At 43.7% G+C, this 26,139-nt stretch overlaps 1 protein-coding gene across 20 annotated transcripts in view; it reads right to left on the bottom strand.

Moving 5' to 3' along the window:
• The window catches only part of snap91a (synaptosome associated protein 91a), a 216,495-nt gene that overhangs the window by 122,435 nt on the left and 67,921 nt on the right, over window positions 1-26,139 (bottom strand). For all 20 annotated transcript variants that reach the window (XM_041187597.1, XM_041187601.1, XM_041187596.1 and 17 more), the window contains one exon: window positions 13,271-13,346. In XM_041187597.1, coding sequence (XP_041043531.1) covers window positions 13,271-13,346 — 76 coding nt within the window. The remainder of the gene's footprint in view (window positions 1-13,270; window positions 13,347-26,139) is intronic.

Raw genomic sequence — 26,139 nt, 5'->3', positions numbered from 1 at the left:
TCATTGCACAATACTAGATCTAAAATCGCCAATTCCCTCTGTTTCCTCAACATACTGATCTCAAAGACTATTTTGAATGCAATCGGAACATGTCCTCCACATTACTACTACAAATTTGGTTTTACCAGTCTATACGATGATAGAAACCTCCCATGCCTATTGTATTACAGTTGTTACATGCAATACTAATTCCTGTACCCGACTCAACAGCTACCATTAGGAGGCCTAAAAACCACTCCCACCAGTGTTTTCTGCCATGTATCTCATCTCCACCCAAACTAATTCTACATCTTGATTTTCTAAGCTAAGATCCTTTCTCTCTGCTATCTTTATCCCTCCCTTCAGGGCTACTCTGCCACCTTTTCCATTTCACCTTCTAAAAGTCAATATGCTGGAACACTTAACCTTGATCACGCTGCAAATATGCCTCTGTAATGGCTATTAGGTCAATCCCCTTTATTTGTATCTGTGCGAATAATTTTTTTTAAAAAATTCATTCATGGGATGTGGGCTTCACTGGCTGGGCCAGCATTTATTGCCCATCCCTAGTTGCCCTTGAGAAGGTGGTGGAGAGCTGCAGTCTGCATGGTGTAGGGACACCCACAGTGCTGTTAGGGAGGGAGTTCCAGGATTTTGACCCAGGGGCTGTGAAGGAACAGCGACATATTTCCAAGTCAGGATAGTGAGTGATTTGGAGGAGAACTTTCAGGTGATGGTATTCCCATCTATCTGCTGCCCTTGTCCTTCTAGATGGTAGTAGTCATGGGTTTGAGATGCGCTGTCGAAGGAGCGGCGGTGAATTCCTGCAGTGCACCTTTTAGATGGTACACACTGCTTCTACTGTGCATTGGTGCTGGAAGGAGTGAATGTTTGTGAATGTGGTGCCAATCAAGCGGGCTGCTTTGTCCTGGACAGTGTCAAGGTTCTTGAGTGTTGTGGGAGCTGCACTTATCCAGGCAAGTGGGTAGTATTCCATCACACTCCCGAGTTGTGCCTTGTAGATGGTGGACAGGCTTTTTTGTGGTGGTGGTGGTGGTGGTGGTGGTGGGGGGGGGGGGGGGGGTGGCGGGGGGGCGGTGAGTTACTTGTCGCAGAGATTCCTAGCCTCTGAACTGCTCTTGTTGCCACAGTGTTTATATGGCTAGTCCCCAGTTCAGTGTCTGGTAAATGGTAACCCCCAGGATGTTGATGGTGAGGGATTCAGTCTTGGTAATGCCATTGAACATCAGGGGACGATAGTTGGTTTCTCTCTTTTTGGAGATGGTCATTGCTTGACACTCGTGTGGTGCAAATGTTACCTGCCACTTGTCAGCCCAAGCCTGGATATTGTCCAGGTCTTGCTGCATTTGGACATGGACTGCTTAAGGAGTGGCGAATGGTGCTGAACATTGTGCAATCATCGGTGAACACCCCCACTTCTGACCATATGATGGAAGGAAAGTCATTGATGAAGCAGCTGAAGATGGTTGGGCCGAGGACACTACCCTGAGGAACTCCTGCAGTGATGTCCTGGAGCTGAGATGACTGACTTCCAACAATCACAGAGATAAAAACAAAAAAACTGCGGATGCTGGAAATCCAAAACAAATAAAAAAACAGAATTACCTGAAAAAACTCAGCAGGTCTGGCAGCATCGGCGGAGAAGAAGAGTTGACGTTTCGAGTCCTCATGACCCTTCGACAGAACTTGAGTTCGAGTCCAAGAAAGAGTTGAAATATAAGCTGGTTTAAGGTGTGTGTGTGGGGGGCGGAGAGAGGGAGAGAGAGAGAGAGAGAAGTGGAGTGGGGGTGTGGTTGTAGGGACAAACAAGCAGTGGTAGAAGCAGATCATCAAAAGATGTCAACAACAATAGTACAAAAGAACGCATAGGTGTTAAAGTTAAAGTTGGTGATATTATCTAAACGAATGTGCTAATTAAGAATGGATGGTAGGGCACTCAAGGTATAGCTCTAGTGGGGGTGGGGAAAGCATAAAAGATTTTAAAAAAAATTTAAAAAAATTTTTTTTTTAATTTAAAATAATGGAAATAGGTGGGAAAAGGAAAATCTTTATAATTTATTGGAGAAAAAAAAAGGAAGGGGGAAACAGAAAGGGGGTGGGGATGGGGGAGGGAGCTCACGACCTAAAGTTGTTGAATTCAATATTCAGTCCGGAAGGCTGTAAAGTGCCTAGTCGGAAGATGAGGTGTTGTTCCTCCAGTTTGCGTTGGGCTTCACTGGAACAATGCAGCAAGCCAAGGACAGACATGTGGGCAAGAGAGCAGGGTGGAGTGTTAAAATGGCAAGCGACAGGGAGGTTTGGGTCATTCTTGCGGACAGACCGCAGGTGTTCTGCAAAGCGGTCACCCAGTTTACGTTTGGTCTCTCCAATGTAGAGGAGACCACATTGGGAGCAACGAATGCAGTAGACTAAGTTGGGGGAAATGCAAGTGAAATGCTGCTTCACTTGAAAGGAGTGTTTGGGTCCTTGGACGGTGAGGAGAGAGGAAGTGAAGAGGCAGGTGTTGCATCTTTTGCGTGGGCATGGGGTGGTGCCATAGGAGGGGGTTGAGGAGTAGGGGGTGATGGAGGAGTGGACCAGGGTGTTCCGGAGGGACACAATCACAACCATCTTCCTAGGTATGACTTCAACCAGTGGAGAGTTTTCCCCTAATTCCCATTGATTCAGTTTTGCTTGGGCTCCTTGATGCCACACTTGGTCAAATGATGTCTTGATGTCAAGGACAGTCACTCTCACCTCACCTCGAGAGTTCAGTTCTTTTATCCATGTTTGAATCAAGGCTGCAATGAGGTCAGGAGCTGAGTGGTCCTAGTGGAACCCAACTGGGCGTCAGTGAGCAGGTTATTGCTAAGCAAGTGCCACTTGATAGCACTGTTGATGACCCCTTCCATTACTTTACTGATGATCAAGAATAGACTGATGGGGCGGTAATTGGCCGGGTTGGATTTGTCCTGATTTGTGTACACAGGGCACATCTGGGCAATTTTCCACATAGCCAGGTAGATGTCAATGTTGTAGCTGTACTGGAACTGCTTGGCTAGGGGCACGGCAAGTTCTGGAGCACAAGTCTTCAGTACTATTGCCAGAATATTGTCAGGGCCCGTAGCTTTTGCAGTATCCAGTGCCTTCAGCCGTTTCTTGATATCAAATGGAGCGAATCAAACTGGCTGAAGACTGGCGTCTGTGATGCTGGGGACCTCCGGAGGAGGCTGAGATGGATCATGCACTCGGCATTTCTGGCTGAAGATTGTAGCAAATGCTTCAGCCTCTTCTTTTGCTCTAATGTGCTGGGCTCCTCCATCATTTGAGCATGGGGATATTTGTGGCGCCTCCTTCTCCATTGAGTTGTTTAATTGTCCACCACCATTCATGACTGGGTGTGGCAGGACTGCAGAGCTGTCAAACTGTTGTTTGTGGGATTGCTTAGCTCCATCTATCATTTGCTGCTTATGCTGTTTGGCATGCAAGTAGTCCTGTCTTGTAACTTAACCAAGTTGACACCTCATTTTTTAGGTATGCCAGGTGTTGTTCCTGGCATGCCCTCCTGCACAGTTGATCCCCTGGCTTGATGGTAAGGGTATAATGAGGGATATGGTAAGCGTAGAGTGGGGGGTTATGACGGGCCATGAGGTTACAGATTTGTTAGAGTACAATTCTGCTGCTGCTGATGGCCCACAGCGCCTCATGGATGCCCAGTCTTCAGTTGCTAGATCTGTTCGAAATCCCATTTAGCACACAACACAATGGAGGGTATCCTCAATGTGAAAGCAGGACTTCACCACCACAACGACTGTGCAATGGTCACTCTTACTGATATGGATGAGATCAAGTATGTTTTTCCCCTATTGTTGGTTCCCTCAACAGCACTTCCTCCATGTGGTGTTGAACATGGAGAAGCACTGATTCATCAGCTGAAGGAGGGTGGTAGGTGGTAATCAGCAATAGGCTTCCTTGCCCAGGTTTGACCTGATGCATCGGGTCTGGAGTCGATTTTGAGGATTCCCAGGGCAACTCGCTCCCCACCATATACCACTGTGCTGCCATCACTGTCCTGCCAGTGGGCCAGGACATACCCAAGAGTGGTGATGGTGATGTCTGGGATATTATCTGCAAGATATAATTCTGTGAGGATGACAATGTCAGGCTATTACTTGACTAGTCTGTGAAACAGCTCTCCAAATTTTGGCACTAGCCCCCAGATGTTAATAAGGAGGACTTTGCTGGGCTGAGATTGCTGTTGTTGCTTCTGGTGCCTACGCCGATGCCAAGTAGTCCATTCGGTTTCATTCCTTTTTTGTGACTTTGTAGCAGTTTGATACAACTAAGTGGCTTGCTAGGCCATTTCAGAGTCAACTACATTGTTGTGGGTCATGAGTTACATGTAGGTCAGGCCAGGTTAGGTCCACAGATTTGCTTCCCTGAAGGAAACCAGATGAGTTTTTACAACAATCAATCGACAATGGTTCCATGGTCATCATTAGACTTTTAATTCCAGATTTTTTTTTTTAATTGAGTTCAAATTCCACCATCTGTTGCAGTGAGATTCAAACCTGGGTCCCCAGAGCATTACCCTGGGTCTCTGGATTACTAGTCCAGCAACAATACCACTACACCAACTCCTCCCCAATTCATCTATTTTATTCAAAGCTCTGCACTGATACAGTGCCTTTAATTTGAGTTCTCATTTTCCCCAATATCATCTTAGTCACTAATGCTCTCTAAAGTTCTCTAAACCTTCCTGATCATTGTTTCTTTGTACCTAAAGCACTACTCTGCTCTATAACCTTGGTATTTTTCTAGCTTTTGAATCGCCCACCATTCATTAGTTTAAAATCCTATCTAAATGTATACCTCTGAACAGAAATAAGTTTTGAAATGGACGTTTTTTGATTCGCCCCCTAAACACACGTATTTTGTTTGACATTGCTAACCTTACACACAAATTTACAACAGTCTCTATCCAGACCCAAGTGGCAGCTGTAATAAGTCAATGACTCAACTCACCTCCTGACTCCCCAAAGCCTGTCCACCATCTGCAAGGCACAAGTCAGGAGTGTGATGGAATACTCCTCTCTTGCCTGGATGAGTGCAACTCCAATAACACTTAAGCTTGACACTATCCAGGACAAAGCAGCCCACTTGATTGGCACCCCATCCACAAACATTCATTCCCTCCACCACTGACACACAGTGGCAGTGTGTACCAGTGTGTACCATGGACTTTAAAAAAATTCTTTCATGGGATTCACCGACTAGGCCAGCATTTATTGCCAATCCCTAATTGCCCTTGAGAAATTGGCAGTGAGCTGCCTTCTTGAACCGCTGCGTTGTGGAAAAAGTTAATGTTTCAGATCAATGACCTATCATCAGAAATAAAATAGAAATGTTTAAGCCAGTGGAAGGGGTGATGGGACAGGAAGAACAAAGGAGAAAGTCTGTGATAGGGCAGAAGTCAAGGGAGACTAAATAACAGAAGATGATTTCATGATGCAACAGCCAGAGTGGTAATGTAAATCATAAAGAAACAAAGGTTGTATCCAAATGAGGCACAAATTGCTACGTAAAAATTATCTGAATGCAACATTAAGGGATAAAGAAACAAGACAAGACTGATCCAGCAAATCAAAAGAGAAAGAAAAAAAACATACAAGATGGAGGCAAGAGATTATGATCAAAAGTAGTTGAACTTAACGTTGAGTCCAGAAGGTTGAAGAGTGGTGAGTCAAAAGATAAGCTGTTGTTCCTCAAGCTTGCATTGAGCTTCTCTGGTACACTGTAGCAGGCCATGGACAGGAATGTCAACACGGGAGAAAGGTGAAGAATTAAAATGACAAGCAACTGGAAGCTTGGAGTCATGCTTGTGGACGGAATGAAGGTGCTCTGCACAGCAGTCACCCAGTCTGCATTTGTTCTTCTCAATGTAGAGACTACATGGTGAGTAGCGAATACAGTATACTAAATTCAAAGTATAAGTAAATTGCTGTTTCATTTGGAAGGAGTGTTTGGGGCCATGGACAGTGAGAAGGGAGGAGGTAAAAGGGCAGGTCTTGCATTTCCTGTGCTTGCATGGAAAGGTAGTGTAGGGAAGGGAGGGGGTGTCAGGGGTGACTGAGGAGTGGACTAGGATGTCGCCGAGGGAACAGTCCCAAAAATGCTAAAAATGGCAAGGCGACATGTTTGGTCATTGCATCATGCTGAAGCTGGCAGAAATGGTGGGGGTGGAAGGGTGGACAAGGGGCACCCTATCATGATTCTGGGAGGGAGCAGAAGGGGTGAGAGCAGAGGTGCTTGAAATGGATTGGACATGTTGGAGGGCCCCATCACCCACGCTGGGTGGGAATCCTTGGTTGAGAAAAAAAGGAAGACATGTCGGAAGCGCTGGTGTGGAAGATTGCGTCATCGGAACAGATGCAACGAAGGCAAAGAAACTGGGTGAATGGAATGGATTCCTACAGGAAACAGGGTAAGAGGCAATGTAGTTGATGTAACTGTGGGAGTCCGTGGGTTTGCAGCGAACATTAGTAGATAGCCTATCTCCAGAAATGGAGGCAGAGAAGTTGAGGAAGGAAAGGGAAGAATCAGAGATAGACCAGATGAAGGAAGAGTCAAAATTGGAAACAAAGTGAATGAAATTTTTCAATTCATGGTGACAACAGGGGGCAGCACCAATAGAGTACTAAAGAAGAGTTGAGGGAGGCCCCTCCATCCCCTGAGTCATGGATGTTCCACATATCCCACAAAAAGGCAGGCATAACGGTTCCCATGGCAACATCTTTTATTTGGAGGATGAGTGGAGTTGAAGGAGACAATTTTGAAAGAAAACTGGACAGGCATTCAAGGGAAATAAATTTGTAGGGCTATGGTTAGAAAGTGGGAGAATGGGACTGATTGGATTGGTCTACTCAAAGTCGACATGGACTTGATGGGCTGACTGGCCTTCTGTGCCAGAATGACTAACATTTTTTATCATGCAATTTGCCATCAAAGCCATTAACTCCAGCCTCTGCCCCAGTGGTAAATTGTGAGAATGTATAGTTAATCTAAACTGAAAATAGCATCTGATGCAAACTAATTGGAGCTAATGCAGGGATTAAATTTGGAAAACTTTCCTCGGAATAGTCAAGGATTATGAACAGTCAAACATCGTACAGATTATAGCTGCAACCATACCAATGCTACCATAGTCATTTAAAAAAATATTTATTCATTCATGGGATGTGGGCTTCGCTGGCTGGGCCAGCATTTATTGCCCATTCCTAGCTGCCCTCAAGGAGGTGGTGGTGAGCTGACTTCTTGAACCACTGCAGTCTATGTGGTGGAGGTACACCCACAGTGTTGTCAGGAAGGGAGTTCCAGGATTTTGACCCAGTGACAGTGAAGGAATGGCGATATATTTCCAAGTCAGGATGGTGACTTGGAGGGGAACTTTCAGGTGGTGGTGTTCCCATCTATCTGCTGCCCTTGTCCTTCTAAATGGTACTGGTTGTGGATTTGGAAGGTGCTGTCTCAGAAGCCTTGGTGAATTCCTGCAGTGCATCTTGTAGATGGTACACACTGCTGCTACTGTGTGTCGGTGGTGGAGGGAGTGAATGTTTGTGGATGTAGTGCCAATCAAGAGGACTGCTTTGTCCTGGACAGTGTTCTTCAGTGTTGTAGGAGCTGCACTCATCCAAGCAAAGAACAAAGAACAAAGAACAAAGAAAAGTACAGCGCAGGAACAGGCCCTTCGGCCCTCCAAGCCTGCGCCAATCACATTGCCCGTCAACTAAAACATTTTGCATTTCCAGGGTCTGTATCCCTCTATTCCCATCCTATTCATGTATTTGTCAAGCTGCCTCTTAAACACCACTATCATACCTGCTTCCACCACCTCTGGCAGTGAATTCCAGACACTCACTACCTTCTGTGTAAAAAGCCTGCCCCGCACATCTCCTTTATAGTTTTCTCCTCTCACCTTAAATTTATGTCCCCTGGTAATTGACTCTTCCACCCTGGGCAAAGGCTTGTGACTATCTCCTCTGTCCATGTCCCTCATAACTTTGTAAACTTCTATCAAGTCGCCACTCATTCTCTGTCGCTCTAGTGAGAACAATCTGAGTTTCTCCAACCTCTCCTCATAGCTAATAACCTCCAGACCAGGCAGCATCCTAGTAAACCTCCTCTGCACCCTCTCCAATGCCTCCATATCCTTCTGGTAATGTGGTGCCCAGAATTGCACGCAACATTCCAAGTGTGGCCTAACCAAGGTTCTATACAGCTGCAGCATGACTTCCCAGCTTTATTCTCAATACCCCTGCCAATGAAGGCAAGCATGCCATATGCCTTCCTGACTACCTTATCCACCTGCGTTGTCACTTTCAGTGACCTGTGGACCTGTACATCCAGATCCCTCTGCCCATCGATGCACTTAAGGATGTGCCATTTACTGTATAATTCCTGCCTGTATTCGACCTTCCAAAATGCATTACCTCGCATTTGTCCGGATTAAACTCCATCTGCCATTTCTCTGCCCAAGTCTCCAACCGATCTATATCCCGTTGTATCCTTTGACAATCCTCTTCACAAACTGCAACTCCTCCAATCTTAGTGTCGTCTGCAAACTTACTAATTAGCCCAGTTACATTTTCCTCCAAATCATTTATGTATACTACAAACAGCAAAGGTCCCAGCACTGATCCCTGCGGAACTCCACTAGTCACAGCTCTCCATTCAGAAAAGCACCCTTCCACTGCTACCCTCTGTCTTCTATGACCAAGCCAATTCTGTATCCATCTTGCCAGCTCATCTCTGATCCTGTGCAACTTTACCTTCTGTACCAGTCTGCCATGAGGGACCTTGTCAAAGGCCTTACTGAAATCCACGTATGTAACATCCACTGCCCTTCCATCGTCGATCATCTCTGTCACTTCCTCGGCAAACTCAATCAAGTTAGTGAGACAAAGTGAGGCAAATGGGGGTTCAGCTTTTTTGTTCATGTTTGAACCAAGGTTGTAATGAGGTCAGGAGCTGAGCGGAACCCAAACTGGGCGTCAATGAACAGGTTATTGCTAAGCAGGTGCCACTTGATAGCACTGTTGATGATCCCTTCCATTACTTTACTGATGACCAAGAGTAGATTAATGGGGGCAATAATTGATCGGGTTGCTTTTTGTTTACAGGACATACCTGGGCAATTTTCCACATAGCCGGGTAGATGCCAGTGTTGCAGCTGTACTGGAACAGATTGGCTAGGAGTGCGGCAACCTCTGGAGCACAGGTTTTCGGTACTTTTGCCGGAATATTGTCAGGGCCCATAGCCTTTGCAGTATCCAGTGCCTTCAGCTGTTTCTTGATATATGGAGTGAATCGAATTGGCTGAAGACTGGCATCTGTGATGCTGGGGACTCCAGAGGAGGCCGAGATGGATCATCCACTTGGCAATTCTGGCTAAAGATTGTTGTGAATGCTTCAGCCTTATCTTTTGCACTGCTGTGCTGGGCTCCTCCATCAGTGAGGATAGGAATATTTGTGGAGCCACCTCCTCCAGTGAGTTGTTTAATTTTCCACCACCATTCACGACTAGATGTGGCAGGACTGCAGAGCTTAGATATGATCCGTTGGCTGTGGGATCGCTTAACTCTATCACTTGCTACTTATGCTGTTTGCATACAAGTAGTCCTGTTATAGCTTCACCAGGTTGACACCTCATTTTTAGGTATGCCTGGTGCTGCTCCTGGCATGCTCTCCTGCATGCTTCATTGAACCAGGGTTGATCCCCTGGCTTGTTAGTAATGCTAGAGTGGGGGATATGCCAAGCCATGAAGTTACAGATTGTGCTCGAGTATAATTCTGCTGATGCTGATGGCCCACAGCGCCTCATGGATGCCCAGTCTTGAGTTGCTAGCTCTGTTCAAAATCTATCCCATTTAGCAAGGTGGTAAGTGCCACACAACACGATGAAGGGTATCCCCAATGTGAGGGCGGGACTTCATCTCCATAACGACTGTGCACTGGTCACTCTTACCGATATTGTCATGGACAGATGCATCTTCGGCAGGCAGGTTAGTGAGGATGAGGTCAACAATGTTTTTCCCTCTGGTTGGTTCCCTCACCACCTGCCGCAGGCCCAGTCTCGCAGCTAAGTCATTTAGGACTCGGCCAGTAGTGAGCCACTCTCGGCGATGGACAATGAAGTCCCCCACCCAGAGTACATTCTGTGCCCTTGCCGCCCTCAGTGCTTCCTCCAAGTGATGTTCAACGTGGAGGAGCACAGATTCATCAGCTGAGAGAGTATGTGGTAATCAACAGATTTCCTTGCCCATATTTGACCTGATGCCATGAGACTTCATGGGGTCCAGAGTCGATGTTGAGGACTCCCAGGGCAATTCCCTTCCGACTGTACACCACTGTGCCGCCACCTCTGCTGGTCCGTCCTGCTGGAATGGAGTCTGGGGCATTACCTGTAAGGTATGATTCTGTGAGGATGACTACGTCAGGCTGTTGGTCGACTAGTAAGGAGGACTTTGTAGGGTAGAGATTGCCATTTTCACTTTGGGTGCCTTGGTCGATGCTGGGTGGTCTGTCTGGTTTCATTCCTTTTTTGTGCCTTTGTAGTGGTTTGTTACAACTGGGTGGCTTGCTAGGCCATTTCAGAGTCAACCACATTGTTTTGGATCTGCAGTCTCATGTAGGCCAGACCAGGTAAGGAGTACAGATTTCCTTCCCTAAAGGACCAGATGGGTTTTTACAACAATCGACAATGGTTTCATAGCTCTGTCTATCACTTGCTGCTAATGAACAAATTCCAGATTTTTATTGAATTCAAATTCCACCATCGTGGCAGGATTCGAGCTGGGTCCCCAGAGCATTACCCTGGGTCTCTGGATTACTAGTCCAGCTACAATACCATTATACCATCACCTCCCCTTAAATATAGGTTAGCCTTATAGGTTTACCTGGCATCTGTGATGCTGGGGACCTCCAGAGGAGGCCGAGATGGATCATCCACTTGGCAATTCTGGCTGAAGATTGCTGTGAATGCTTCAGCCTTATCTTTTGCACTGCTGTGCTGGGCTCCTCCATCAGTGAGGATAGGAATATTTGTGGAGCCACCTCCTCCAGTGAGTTGTTTAATTTTCCACCACCATTCCCTTAGGGTTTAAGTTTTCAACTCAAATGCGTGTGACGACTGACACAAAGTGATGGATGTTGTCAGGCAGCTGCAAAAAAACTGCTTTCTTCCTCTGTTTTTACTTTTAATACAGCACCGAGGCAGTGTCATGCAAAATGCTGATATATAGCACTTCACAATGGCATGGTACTAATCGCCAGATCATTTATAATCCAATCTGGATCACATCAGGTACAGTCGACCACATTTCCCTAGATGGCTCGTCATTGACTGGTAGAAGCCCAAGGGGATGACAAACTTAGGGAGCCCCAAGTCTGATAAGATCAGCTGGGTCTTATTGCTCTAATTTCCCACCACTACTCTCCCCCCAGCTCTAAGACTCCCTGCACCATTACCTGGGATCTGACCACTATCAACTTATTGGAGTAAGGATGCTCAGTTATCAGATTAGTGGTCTTGTATGAATTAAAAGCAATCATATACAAATGGTATCTACTCTTCTGTAGGCTTAATCATTGCTTTATTGAGAAGCTAATCAGGATAAAGTCTACAAGTGCAACACAGAAACCAAGCTGAAGCAATATGGGCACAATCAGGCAGGGCAAGGAGGTTGGTTGGATGGTGGGGGTGGAGAAGGCTAAAAGACGTCCAAGGTTTCCTTATAAGCCATGAAGGAGCCCTCAGTTCATAAGGAAGTGTCAGGCAATGACTATCTCCAACAAGAGAGAATCTAACCATCACCACTTGATGTTCAATGGCATTACCATCACTGAATACCCCCACAATCAACATCCTGGGGGGGTTACCATTGACCAGAAACTGAACTGGACTAGCCATATAAATACTGTGGCTCCAAAAGTAGGTCAGAGGCCAGGAATCCTGCAGCAAGTAACTCACCTCCTACCATCTACAAGACGTAAGTCAGGTGTGAGATGCAATACTCTCCACTTGCCTGGATGAGTGCAGCTCCAACAACACTCAAGAAGCTTGACACCGTCCAGGACAAAGCAGTCCGCTTGATTGGCGTCCCATCCACAAACAAACATTCCCTCCCACCGATGCACAGGAACAGCAGCGTGTGCCATCTACAAGATACACTGCAGGTATTCACCAACGCTCCTCAGACAGCACCTTCCAAACCCATGACCACTGCCGTCTAGAAGGACATGGCAGCAGATAGATGGGAACATCACCACCTGGAAGTACCCCTCCAAGTCACTCACCATTCTGACTTGGAAATATATCGCTGTTCCTTCACTGTTGCTGGGTCAAAATCTTGGACCTTCCTTCCTAACAGCACTGTGGGGTGTTCCTACACATGGACTGCAGCAGCTCAAGAAGTCAGCTCACCACCACCTTCTCAAGGGCAATTAGGAATGGGCAATAAATGTTGGTCCAACCGGTGAAGTCCACATCCTATGAATGAATAAAAAAAAAATCTTTCCTTGCTGGGCCTCTTCTGGCCCTGGATTGACCTGATGGAGAAGCAGTCATTGCTCTCCACTCAGGCCTTCAATTGAAGCTGCAGAACGGATTCTGATGGCCATTGGAAACCATTTGCATTTTAATTAAGGACCCTACAATTTTCCTGCGAGTGTTATTCTGCCTGTTTAAAAGATGGCAGGAAGATAGCAGATTAGAAGGGCCCAGGTAACCGGACCTACTTTAACTGCTCTCCCACCAATTTTCACCAGGCAAGGGCAGTTAAACTCAGGATCAGTCAGTACTTCTGAACAGATGGACAAAATAAACAGATATCATGTCCTAGAATCCTGCTACTTTAAAGTGGCATGGGGCTCAAAGCATACTCAAGCATCACCTCACACTCATGAAATATAAACTGACAACTTATTTTCCCAGTTATTACCTTCATAATTATTTGGTACAGGCAGATATAAATATAGTTATTGCTTTCATGGAAACAGATAAAGCAAAAATATTAGGATCTCTCGTTACACATGCAGTCTAAACCTTTCCAAATTAGTTTCACAGCTGTGCAAGCCCTAATAAATTAAGGAATTCAAATCTCTATGAAAATAGTAAATCTACCCACAATATTATCAATAATAAAAGAAAGCTAATCCACCTCTTAGTACAAACATTGCCCATATATTGACATTAAGATTAGTTTCTGTTCAAACAAAAATGCTGATTTCTTACCATGTGTCCCGCTTTTATCCAAAAAATTGCTGAGGTTGAACAAAGTATTTCTAGATGCCAGATATTGAATAAATCTCTGAAAAACAAAATTGTTACACAGTAATGTATTTGATTGAAAGTGAATGTCAAAATATTACATGCAGATGGAATAAGAATCCTTCAGCAGTTAGTAACTGGACATTTAGCACAGTTGATGCTTTTAAATTTTTCATTTTCATTTTAAAATTCAAGTGAAGTTTGCTACATCTCGTAAATGTTAAAGTGGCAGCACCATATGTCAACACTGACTTCATTTGTGTTTAAGCATATCTTGATCTTATCTTTCTTCCCCAGCTCTTTGCACTTTGGGACTCTCAATTTGTTCATCTGAATACAACCTGACCAAGACTCATCATTTTTAGAGTTACCCCTTTCTGCTGTTCTATAATTGATGATCTCAAGTTTTTAAAGTCTATGACCTCTAATAATACCTTATTCTGGAGAGTTCTTTTGTTTTCCTTTTTACTGATGCCAATCGTTATACATTTATTTTTCTCTTGTGTATGTTAATAACTAAAATAGACTCTCCACCCAATTCAATGCTGGGGAAACCCTCTATGGAATTCTACTTCCAGTAAATGCAATAAGGCCACATTCTGTGCTGTGTTCCAGGAACCTGATTTAAGTACCTTAAATCACTTTAAAACCAATAGGTTTTTAAAGAGTTTAACCTCGATTCCTGGTTCATAACTGTGAACCTGTTTTGGTGTTTTTCTTAAGGGCAAGAGAAAAGGGATGAATGCCAGAGCAGGAAGGCAGCGAGATCAACATGGTAGAAAAGCCCTCCCTCAGGTTTCAGTTGACAACAGTGGCAGGACTTGCAGTTCGATTAAAGGTTAGAGCCATTACTGTAGTGAACAGTGCCACTTTCTTATTCCTTATAGCTATCTTTTTTTTTACAGCCGCACAGGAGTTCTGGTCAGAGCAAGGGGGAACCAAGCAAAAAATCTAGCTTGATGGGCAAGTGGAGTCGGAGTTGCAGCTTAGCCAGCTGAACATATGATCTCAGTCTTATGGTGACAAAGAAATTCATAAGTTCCTCACATTTCCTGGGAGGTCAGGGTAGGGGTGGGGTATTACAGAGGAAGAGGTGAGAATGGTTTAAAATCAGTATGGAGAAAATAATCTGTCAACTGTTTTAAGTGTCCAGAATAAAATTGTGGAAAGATGTGCTCTTCAATTCCAACACCTACCTTGACCCCTCCACTGTGTCGGTTGTCAGACTACTCATCAGTCTTTCAAGAGGTACAACTTCTTCCAGTTCACAGAATAACAGAATTGTATGGTGCAGAAGGAGGCCATTCGGCCCGTGGTGCCTGCACCAGTTCTCCAAATGAGCATTATGACTCAGTGCCATTCTCCTAGCTTTTGCCCGTAACCCTGCACATTATTTCTATTTAAATAATGCCCTCTTGAATGCCCCGATTGAACCTGCCTCCACCACACTTCCAGGCAGTGCATTCCAGACCCAAACCATTTGCTGAGAAAAAGTTTTTTCTCACATGGCATTTGCTTCTTTTGCAAATCGCTTTAAATATCTGCCCTCTTGATCCTTTTACAAGTGGGAACAATTTCTCCCAATCTACTCTATCCAGCCTCATGATTTTGAGCATCTCTATCAAATCTCCTCTTAGCCTTCTCCTCTCCAAGGAGAACAGTCGCAACTTCTCCAATCTATCTTCATAACTGAAGTTTCTCATCCCTGGAACCATTTTTGTAAACCTCTTCTGTACTCTCTCCAATGTGTTCACATCCTTCCTAAACTGTGCCACCCAGAACTGTACACAATACTCCAGCTGAGGTCTAACTAATGTCCTACAAAAGTTCAGCATAACCTTCTTGCTCTTGTACTCTACGCCCCTATTAATAAAGCCTCGAATACTATATACTTTATTGAATGCTCTCGCTACCTATTCTGCCGTCTTAAATTACTTATGCACATATATACACCCAGGTCTCTCTGCTCCTGTACACCCTTTAGAGATGTACCCCTTATTTTATATTCTCGCCACGTTTTTCCCATCAAAATAAATCACCTGACACTTTGCCACATTAATTTTCATCTGCCTCCTGTCTGCCCATTCCACCAACTTGTCTATGCCCTTTTAAAGTTCTACTGTTGTCCTCAGTTTACAATGCTTCCAAGTTTTGTACCATCTGCAAACTTGAAATTGCCTCCTGCACAACAAGATCTAGATCATTAATATACATCAGGGTCCCAAACCAAACCCTGGGGAACTCTACTACAAACCTTCCTCCAGCTCAAAAAATATCCATTAACCATTACTTGCTGTTTCCTATTACTCAGCCAATTTTGTATCCACGTTGCTACTGTCCCTTTTATTCCATAAACTATAATTTTTCTCACAATTCTGTTGTGAGACAGTGTATCGAACGACTTTTGGAAGTTTATGCACACCACATCAACAGCACTACCCTCATCAACCCTCTCTGTTACCTCTTCAAAAGCTCTAGCAAGTTAGTTAAACACGATTTTCCCTTAAGAAATCCATGCTGGCTCTCCCTAATCAACACACATTTTTCTATGCGACTATTAATTCTATCCCAAATAATTGTTTCTAGAAACTTCCTCACCACCAAAGTTAAACTGACTGGTAAGTGCTGGACTTATCCTTACAACATTTCTTGAACAAGGGCGTAATTTTTGCAATTCTCCAGTTCTCTGGCACCTCCCGAGTCTAGGAAAGTCTGTAAGGTTATTGCCAATTCCCTTGCAATTTCCACTCTCACTTCCTTCAATATCCTTGGATGCATCTCATCCGGTCCCTTGTCAACTTTAATCCAATACCTCTTTCTTGTCAATTTTGAACCCTTCCAGTGACAGTATCTCCATCTCTGTCACCATGGCTTAGATTGCATCTTTCTTTACCAAGGAAGCAGATGCTAAGTATTAACTAAACACCACAGCTATGCTCCCCACCACCTCCCCCAACACCCCCTTCCATGTGTAAATCCTCTTTTTGGTCCCCAACTGACCCTACTCCTTTTACCACCTTTTTACTTTTTATGTGCCTATAGAAGACTTTGGGATTCCCCTTTATGTTGGCTGCCAGTCTTGTCTCATAATCCCTCTTCTCTTAATTGTTTCACTTCTCCTCTGAACCTTCTGTATTCAGCTTGGTTCTCAATTGTATTTTTCACTCGACACCTGCCATAAGTGCACCTTTATCTTAGTTTCTATCTTTTTCATCCAGGGACCCCTGGATTTGTTTGCCCTATCTTTCCCTTTTGAGGGAATATAACTTGGCTGTGCTCGAACCATTTCTTCTCTGTAGGTAGCCCATTGTTCAGTTACAGTTTCTCCTGCCAATCTTTGGTTCCAGTCTATCTGGCCCAACCCCATTCTTGCCCTCATTGAAGTCGGCTCTCGTCCAGTGAATTATTCTTACCCTGGACTGTACATTGTCCTTTTATACTGTCAACCTAAACATTATAATTAGTTCTGTAACCTTTAATACCTTCGGCTAACAAATATTTGTCAATTTTGTTTTAAATTTTTCAATTGGCCTAGCCTCACCAGCTTTCTGGGGGAACAGAGTTCCAGATTCCCACTACACTTTGTGACAAAATACTTTCCATCATGATCTCTGACCAGCCTAGCTCTAATTTTAAGGTTATGCCTCTTGTTCTGAACTGCCCAGCAGAGGATATAGTTTCTCCCCATTAACCCTAGCAAATTCCTTCATAATCAATTAGATTGCCCTTTAATTGATATTGGAAGAGAATACAAGCCTAATCTATGCAGCCTGCCCTCAATTTAACCCTTTTAGCCTGATATCATTCCAATGAATCTTCAACGCATCTCCTCTAAGGCCAATATATTGTTCAAGTATGGTCCCCAAAACTGAATACAGTTCTAGCCAGAGCTCTGTAGCACTGAGAGGCAATTTCCATCCATTTGGATTCCAGCACAATTGAAATTAAGGCCAATGCGCCATTAGCCATTTTAATTGTTTTTTTCTGTATCTGTCCACAAACTTTTAGTCATTTGTGTTCTTGGATCCCATTTTCTCTCCACTCATCCACTATTCTCAGATTCTTACCATTTATAAAATATGCTGATTTACCTTTCTTCAATCCAAAGTGGAAGACTTCATGATTTCCTACTTGGAACTCCATCTGCTAATTTTGCTGACTCGCTTAATCCATCAATGTCCCTTTGCAACCTTCTGCTCCCATTTACACATTTACTGTGCCACTGAACTTAGTGTCATCAGTATTATAGCTTCCTGGCTTTCTAATCCTTCATCCAATGCCTTAATAAATATACTGAAAAGCTGTGGCCCCAGTATAGATTCCTTGGGAACATCCTGCCAATTGGAGTACTTACTGTTTTCCCCACTCTTCTACTCTAACCAGCTCCCTATACAAGCTAATACGCTGCTTCCAATTCCACTAACATTTGTGTTAACAGTCCCTTACGTGGAGCGTTGTTGAATGTCTTTGGGAAATCCATAAAAATAACATCCAAAAATGCTCCATTATTTAAACGTTAGTTGCTTCCTCAGAAAGTTGAACTAGACTCATCAGACATTACTGATTCTTTACAAACCTTTGCTGGCTCTCTCTGATCAACTCATATTTGTCTAATTGCTCAATCTGTCGCTGACAGGTTATAATAACTTCCCCAAAATTGAAACCCTAAGAGGCTGATAATTTTCCAGCTTATCTTTCTTACTCATCTAAAATATAGGAGTAAGACTAGTAATTTTAAAAATCAAATGGGACAATTCTAGAATCAAGAATGTTTCGGAAGATCATCAAGTCCATCCCCCTTTTCAGCCAGTGTCTTCAGTGGAATGATAGTTTTCAACCTTGGTGACCATTATACCTAGAATGAAGCTTCCAAGTTCATGTCCTCCCCAAAGTCTACCGATCTCTAACATTGCACATCTCTACGTTATAGCCCATTTGCAGCCAAAGTACTCTTCCATGCTTTTGTTGCTTTCGTGCTTGACTGTTCAAATTCTCTTCTGGCCAACATCCCTTCATCTGTAAATTAATTTCATCCAAAACTCTGCTGCCTGTATTATATCTTGCACCAAGTACCACTCACCCATCACTTACCCACATTGATTTCTCATTATCCCAATGACTCAAATTTAAAACTCTCATCTTTGTAATTAAATTCCTTCATGGCAATGTCCCCACCCCCTCTGAACCCCTCCCCCCAAATCTAACTCCAAGGCCTATAATTCCTCAGAACTCCATTCTTCCAGCTGTGGCCTCTTATGCATTCCCCTGCCACTTTACGCCTCTATTCACACCCAAGCCTTCAGCCATCTAGGCCTCATCCTCTGGAGTTATCTCCCTAAACGTTCCATTCTGTTGCTTTTAAAGGCCCTGCTTAAAATCCACCTACAATCGAACTTTTGGTCACACCTCACGATAGCTCCTTCTTTGGCACAGTGACTGTTTTTGTCTGATAATGCCTCTGTGAAATGACTTACAACATCTTACTGTATAAGTACACTACCTAAAGTTGCTACTATTAACTGTTATTATATATACTATTTTCCTCAAGGACAACCTGGATAGAATATTTTATAAAACGCTATATATATATCTAACAAACATACAACAGCTGTATAAGCTAACTGCATCATATTTAATGCTTTCACTCTTCAACAACTTCTGCATATTGCAGATTACATTAGTCGAAACTCAAATAAGAGTGGTCTTAGCAGTCATATGTCCTGCTGTGAATCCATCTGTTTCTTGATATTACCCAACTATTATAATATGCAGTCAGTGTTGCGGAATTAAAAGGAAATCTGGAGCATTAAATATTATTTTGCTCTTTAAATGTACTTCAATTATGCCTTTATTTGAATAAAATGCAGAAACATGCAGCAACTCTACAGAACATTTGCTGTTCACATAAAATAACAGCATAGTCTAGCCTGAACACACAGTTTGATAATTACCCATCTTTCTTCGCAGACATCTGTTTTCCTCACAAAATTACACTTTGGATCTGGAGGGGTGTGTAATCCAACTGAAGCATGGGTGATATGACAGTAAATGTCACCTATCATGGGCAACACTAAATCATTCATGAAATTAAAATGGCAGAGCTTTTCAAACATTAATGAAATGCTCTAGATTGCTGATTGCTTCCCATTAAGCACCACTGGCTGACATATAGAGAGCTATAATCCAAACTAGAGGAGGGATACGACTTTCGATAAATGGATATTTATATATTGTATAAATTGAGTAATTCAAGAACGATGATATTAGAAACCTATCCCTCAAGGCATGTCATACCAAAAATACATTCATGGCTACAAAAATCCCCAATTTATTACAATCATTAGTAAAAATTAAATGGTAATCAGGATTCAAAAATACAAAATTAACTGCTCCATAAATTCTCACGCCACTATTATCAGACTTAGTATATTTCACAGAAATCTAATTCTGTCAAACCAGAGGTACGGGTGGGTACAGAAGGAGTGGTCAAGGATAAAAAAAAGGGGAGGAGCATATTAAGAGGAAATGGTTGCGAGGTGAGGACCAGACAGAAGTCCGCCATATCCTTCCCAACATTTCTCCCCCCAACCACTAAAAGTGAGCGCACGTAATTGCTGATTAGCAGATCTTACAGTGCACGTCACATTTCACATTTGTCTGGACAACTGCTGCACCTCAACTGACTAACCCATATGGGATACAAACCCAACACCATGCCCTGCCCCTCAACCACACCCCCAATTCCGAATTTGTAAAGTCTTTTGGAATACAAAAGATCAGAATTTAGTTGACAAAAAATAGCCACTGTAGTTTACCTGCAAAAGCCATAGCTGATTAGTCAGACATTGCCACATACCTGTTTTAATCCAACACAAAATGTAATAAAGTCTGATCTATTACATGGCACAACAGTGAAGCTCAGGAGCAACTACACCCCACTGAGCTTTTTTCTAAAGTTGTTTGGATTTAAATTTCAACCCAAACATTGAAAGGGATTCAGTACCAACCAGAGAAAAGGACTTCAATTTTATTTAAAGTTTAGATTTCCCCTCAATCAAATTCTTGTACTGTTTATACCCATGTTATCAGCTCCCTGTTGAAACTCCTGACCAATTACTTTCCTTGCCCAAAGTTTATTAACCACGGCTCAAAATCTCACATTCAAAATGACCTTCCTCCTCCTAAAAAAAAATACATCATTGACCTGCGCTGTCTTCAACTATGCCCCATCTCAGTACTCCCTTTCACCTCTCAGACCCTTAACTTCTCACCTCCGCAGCTCTATGTCCATCTCTGACAAAACTCCACAATCAAAACTACTCAATCCAACTTCCATCCTGGTCCAAGTCTAATGTGACATGATGATGATCAGTTATTTCTTCTTAACCGTTTCACAGCATTCAACACTGGCAACCATGCCATCATCCTTCATGTGTCTCCTTTGTCATCCAGCTCCATAACACTGCACTTGTGATTTCAGGTCTACCTGTCCCAGCACAGCAAATGAAGCAGAAGCCAGGCTTCTCTTTCCTCTCCCTCCCAGGAGTCTGTTCTTTGTTATCTACATGCTGTCCCTCAGTGACATCATTTTCAGATGGTTTTGGGGGGTCGGGGAGGGGAAGAGTCAGGTTCTGCCTCTGTGCTGATGACAGCAAACTGCTTTGCCATCACTTCCCATGATTTCCTTTATGCTGTCAGGCTGCCTGCCTGATATTAAAATTGTGAAGTGTGACAATTTACTTCAATTACCATCAGAATATTATAGGTGAGGAAATGCAGATGGAATTATGCAGTTGTTATTTATTTAAGGAGACAGAGGGGGAAAGAAGCCAGTTATATGCAGACCTAAAAGAAGCCAGTTACATGCAGTCCTGAACTCTTCATTCCAGTCAAGACAGAGATCAGATTTTATTGGGTAAAAGTGTCAAGGGAGGTGGAATAAAGGTAGGTAGGTGGGTAGATGGTGTTGAGGTATTGATCAACCATTATCTAATATAGCAGAACAGGCTCCTTGGGCTGAATGACTCTGATGGAATACTCGCCACGTGCCCAGATTTTGCCGCTCCAACAACACTCAAGCACCATTCAGAATCACGGAGCAGAAGGATGCCATTTAGTCCATTGAGGCTGCACTGGTTGTCTGAAAGAGCATTCTACCTATCCCACTCCCCTGCCTTATCCCTGCACATTCTCTCTTCTCAGATAGCAATCCAATTTTCTTTTGAATACCTTGATTAAATCTGCCTCCACCACCCTTTCAGGAATAAAAACAAAAAAACTGCGGATGCTGGAAATCCAAAACAAAAACAGAATTACCTGGAAAAACTCAGCAGGTCTGGCAGCATCGGCGGAGAAGAAAAGAGTTGACGTTTCGAGTCCTCATGACCCTTCGACAGAACTTGAGTTCGAGTCCAGGAAAGAGCTGAAATATAAGCTGGTTTAAGGTGTGTGTGTGGGGGGCGGAGAGATAGAGAGACAGAGAGGTGGAGGGGGTTGGTGTGGTTGTAGCGACAAACAAGCAGTGATAGAAGCAGAATATCAAAAGATGTCAACAACAATAGTACAATAGAACACATAGGTGTTAAAGATAAAGTTGGTGATATTATCTAAACGAATGTGCTAATTAAGAATGGATGGTAGGGCACTCAAGGTATAGCTCTAGTGGGTTTTTTTTTTTTTTATTTTATATAATGGAAATAGGTGGGAAAAGGAAAATCTTTATAATTTATTGGGAAAAAAAAGAGAAGGGGGAAACAGAAAGGGGGTGGGGATGGGGGAGGGGACTCACGACCTAAAGTTGTTGAATTCAATATTCAGTCCGGAAGGCTGTAAAGTCCCTAGTCGGAAGATGAGGTGTTGTTCCTCCAGTTTGCGTTGGGCTTCACTGGAACAATGCAGCAAGCCAAGGACAGACATGTGGGCAAGAGAGCAGGGTGGAGTGTTAAAATGGCAAGCGACAGGGAGGTTTGGGTCATTCTTGCGGACAGACCGCAGGTGTTCTGCAAAGCGGTCGCCCAGTTTACGTTTGGTCTCTCCAATGTAGAGGAGACCACATTGGGAGCAACGAATGCAGTAGACTAAGTTGGGGGAAATGCAAGTGAAATGCTGCTTCACTTGAAAGGAAAGGGCCCCAGCTATGCCTGTCTCTTTATGGGGTATGTGGAACATTCCTTGTTGCAGTCCTACTCCGGCCCCCTTCCACAACTCTTTCTCCGGTACATCGATGATTATTTCGGTGCTGCTTCATGCTCTCGTCAGGACTTGGAAAAATTTATTAATTTTGCTTCCAATCTCCACCCCTCCATCATTTTCACGTGGTCCATCTCTGACACTTCCCTTCCCTTCCTTGACCTCTCTGTCTCAATCTCTGGTGATAGACTGTCCACCAATATCCATTACAAACCCACCGACACCCACAGCTATCTCGACTACAGCTCCTCACACCCCACTTCCTGTAAGGACTCCATCCCATTCTCTCAGTTCCTTCGCCTCCGTCGCATCTGTTCCGATGATGCTACATTCAAAAACAGTTCCTCTGACATGTCCTCCTTCTTCCTTAACCGAGGTTTTCCACCCACGGTCGTTGACAGGGCCCTCAACCGTGTCCGGCCCATCTCCCGCGCATCCGCCCTCACTCCTTCTCCTCCCTCCCAGAAACATGATAGGGTCCCCCTTGTCCTCACTTATCACCCCACCAGCCTCCGCATTCAAAGGATCATCCTCCGCCATTTCCGCCAACTCCAGCATGATGCCACTACCAAACACATCTTCCCTTCACCCCCCTTATCGGCATTCCGTAGGGATCGCTCCCTCCGGGACACCCTGGTCCACTCCTCCATCACCCCCTACTCCTCAACCCCCTCCTATGGCACAACCCCTTGCCCACGCAAAAGATGCAACACCTGCCCCTTCACTTCCTCTCTCCTCACCGTCCAAGGACCCAAACACTCCTTTCAAGTGAAGCAGCATTTCACTTGCATTTCCCCCAACTTAGTCTACTGCATTCGTTGCTCCCAATGTGGTCTCCTCTACATTGGAGAGACCAAACGTAAACTGGGCGACCGCTTTGCAGAACACCTGCGGTCTGTCCGCAAGAATGACCCAAACCTCCCTGTCGCTTGCCATTTTAACACTCCACCCTGCTCTCTTGCCCACATGTCTGTCCTTGGCTTGCTGCATTGTTCCAGTGAAGCCCAACGCAAACTGGAGGAACAACACCTCATCTTCCGACTAGGGACTTTACAGCCTTCCGGACTGAATATTGAATTCAACAACTTTAGGTCGTGAGTCCCCTCCCCCATCCCCACCCCCTTTCTGTTTCCCCCTTCTCTTTTTTTTCCCAATAAATTATAAAGATTTTCCTTTTCCCACCTATTTCCATTATATAAAATAAAAAAAAAACCCACTAGAGCTATACCTTGAGTGCCCTACCATCCATTCTTAATTAGCACATTCGTTTAGATAATATCACCAACTTTATCTTTAACACCTATGTGTTCTATTGTACTATTGTTGTTGACATCTTTTGATATTCTGCTTCTATCACTGCTTGTTTGTCGCTACAACCACACCAACCCCCTCCACCTCTCTGTCTCTCTATCTCTCCGCCCCCCACACACACACCTTAAACCAGCTTATATTTCAGCTCTTTCCTGGACTCGAACTCAAGTTCTGTCGAAGGGTCATGAGGACTCGAAACGTCAACTCTTTTCTTCTCCGCCGATGCTGCCAGACCTGCTGAGTTTTTCCAGGTAATTCTGTTTTTGTTACCCTTTCAGGAAGTTTGTTTCAGACTCCAACCGCCTGAGTAAAATTTTTTATCCTCATTACTTTTACTCCTTTTGCCAATTATTTTAAATCTGTGCCCTCTAGTTCTTTATTCCCACTGAAGAGAGCATCATTTCTCACTATTCATCCTGTCCATACCCCTCAGGATCTTGAAAATACCTCTAGCAAGCTCCTCTCAACCTCTTTTCACCAAGGAAAAAGAGTCCCAATCTCTCCAATCTATTCTCATAGCTACAGTTCTTTATTCCTGGAATAATTCTTGTGAATCTCCTCTGTACTGTCTCCAATGCCTTCACATCGTTTCTTAAGTATGGTGCCCAAAACTGGATGCAGTACTTCAAATGAGGCCTAACTGGTGTCGTAGACAAGTTCAACATGACCTCCTTACTCTTATATTCAGTGCCCATATTTATAAAGCCTGAGATACTATATGCTTTATTAACTGATCTCACAACATACCCTGCCATCTTCAATGAATTATGTACATATACACCAAGGTCCCTCTGTTCCTGCACCTCCTTTAGAGTTTCTCCCTTTATTTTATACTGTCTCTCCATATCCTTCCTGCCAAAATGAATCACCTCACGCTTCTCTGCACTGAATTTCATCAGCCACTTGTCTGCCCAATCCACCAAAATGTCTATGTCTTTTTGAAGTTCAAGGCTATCTTCATCACAGTTGACAATGTTTCCAATCTTCATATCATCTGCAAATTTTGAAATCATGCCCTGAACAACACAGTCTAGGTCTTTAATATATATCAAAGAGCAGCAAGAGTCGCAATACTGACCCCTGGGGAACTCCACTACAGACCTTCCTCCAATCTGAAAAGCAACTATTTATCACTACTCTGTTTCCTGTCACTCAGTCAATTTCTTATCAAAGTGCCTACTTTTCCTTTTATTCCATGAGCTAGAATTTTGCTCAAGTCTGTTATGTGGCACTGCATCAAATGCTTTTGAAAATCCATATACACATCATCAGTGTTGCTCTTGTCAACTGTTGCTACCTCTTCAAAAAGCTCCAACAAGTTAGTTAAACATGATTTTCCCTTAAATAAATCCATGCGGGCTTTTCTTAATTATCTTCAACTTGTCCAAGTGATCCTGGATCTTGTCCTGCACTATAGTTTCAGGAAGTTTCCCTGCCACTGAAGTAAAACTGGCTGGTCTGTAGTTGCCAGTGTTATCCTTGCATTACATTTTTGAACAAAGGTGTAACATTTGCAATTCTCCAGTCCTCTGGCACCAGCATTCAAGCCAAGCAGTCTGCTTCATTGGTATCCCATCATCACCTTAACCATTCAATACCCGTACACTGGCACAATGTGGCTATAGTGCCTGCCATCTACAAGATGCACTGCAGCTACTAGTCTAGTTTGCAACAGCACCTCCCAAACCCTAGACCACTAATACTTAGAAGAGCAAAGGAATGCCAACAGCTTTAAGTTTCCATCCAAGTCACAGACCATCCTAATTTGGAAATATATTGTTGTTTCTTTATCAACATTGGATCAAGTTCCTGGAACTTCTTACCTTATTGCACTGTGTGAATACCATCACCACAGGGACTAAAATAGTTTAAGAAACAGGTCACCATCACCTTGAGGGCAATTAAGATTGACAATCAACCACATCCCAGGAATAATTTTTAAAAATTAACTTGCATTTTGAAAAAGCTAAAATTTCACATAACAGCTCATTAGTAAAAAAAAATCTATCTTACTTCAATCTGCACCTCAGAAATGTCCTAAGGCGTGAGGGAGACTATCCCTGATCCAATTCTATTGTAATCAATTATTAGGTCAATGACGAAGATTATTTGAACTTCAATTAGTTTTTATTCAATCAGATCACTAAACCATGAACCATGAGAACCAGACTTGCAGTCATTAACGATTTGTCAATTGCTGCCAACGCCGGACTACGCAGTTGATTCTGTTGCTCCCTTACGTCATAGCAAACAATGGCATCAACAGTGGCCAGGACCAAAAATTGTGTCGCTTAATCACAGCTGTGTTTTCTCCTCTGTTTAGGCAACAGCCA

This window comes from Carcharodon carcharias, chromosome 5, assembly GCF_017639515.1.
Source record: "Carcharodon carcharias isolate sCarCar2 chromosome 5, sCarCar2.pri, whole genome shotgun sequence".
NCBI classification, from domain to species: Eukaryota; Metazoa; Chordata; class Chondrichthyes; order Lamniformes; family Lamnidae; genus Carcharodon; species Carcharodon carcharias.
This window is presented reverse-complemented; position numbering and strand designations above follow the sequence as displayed.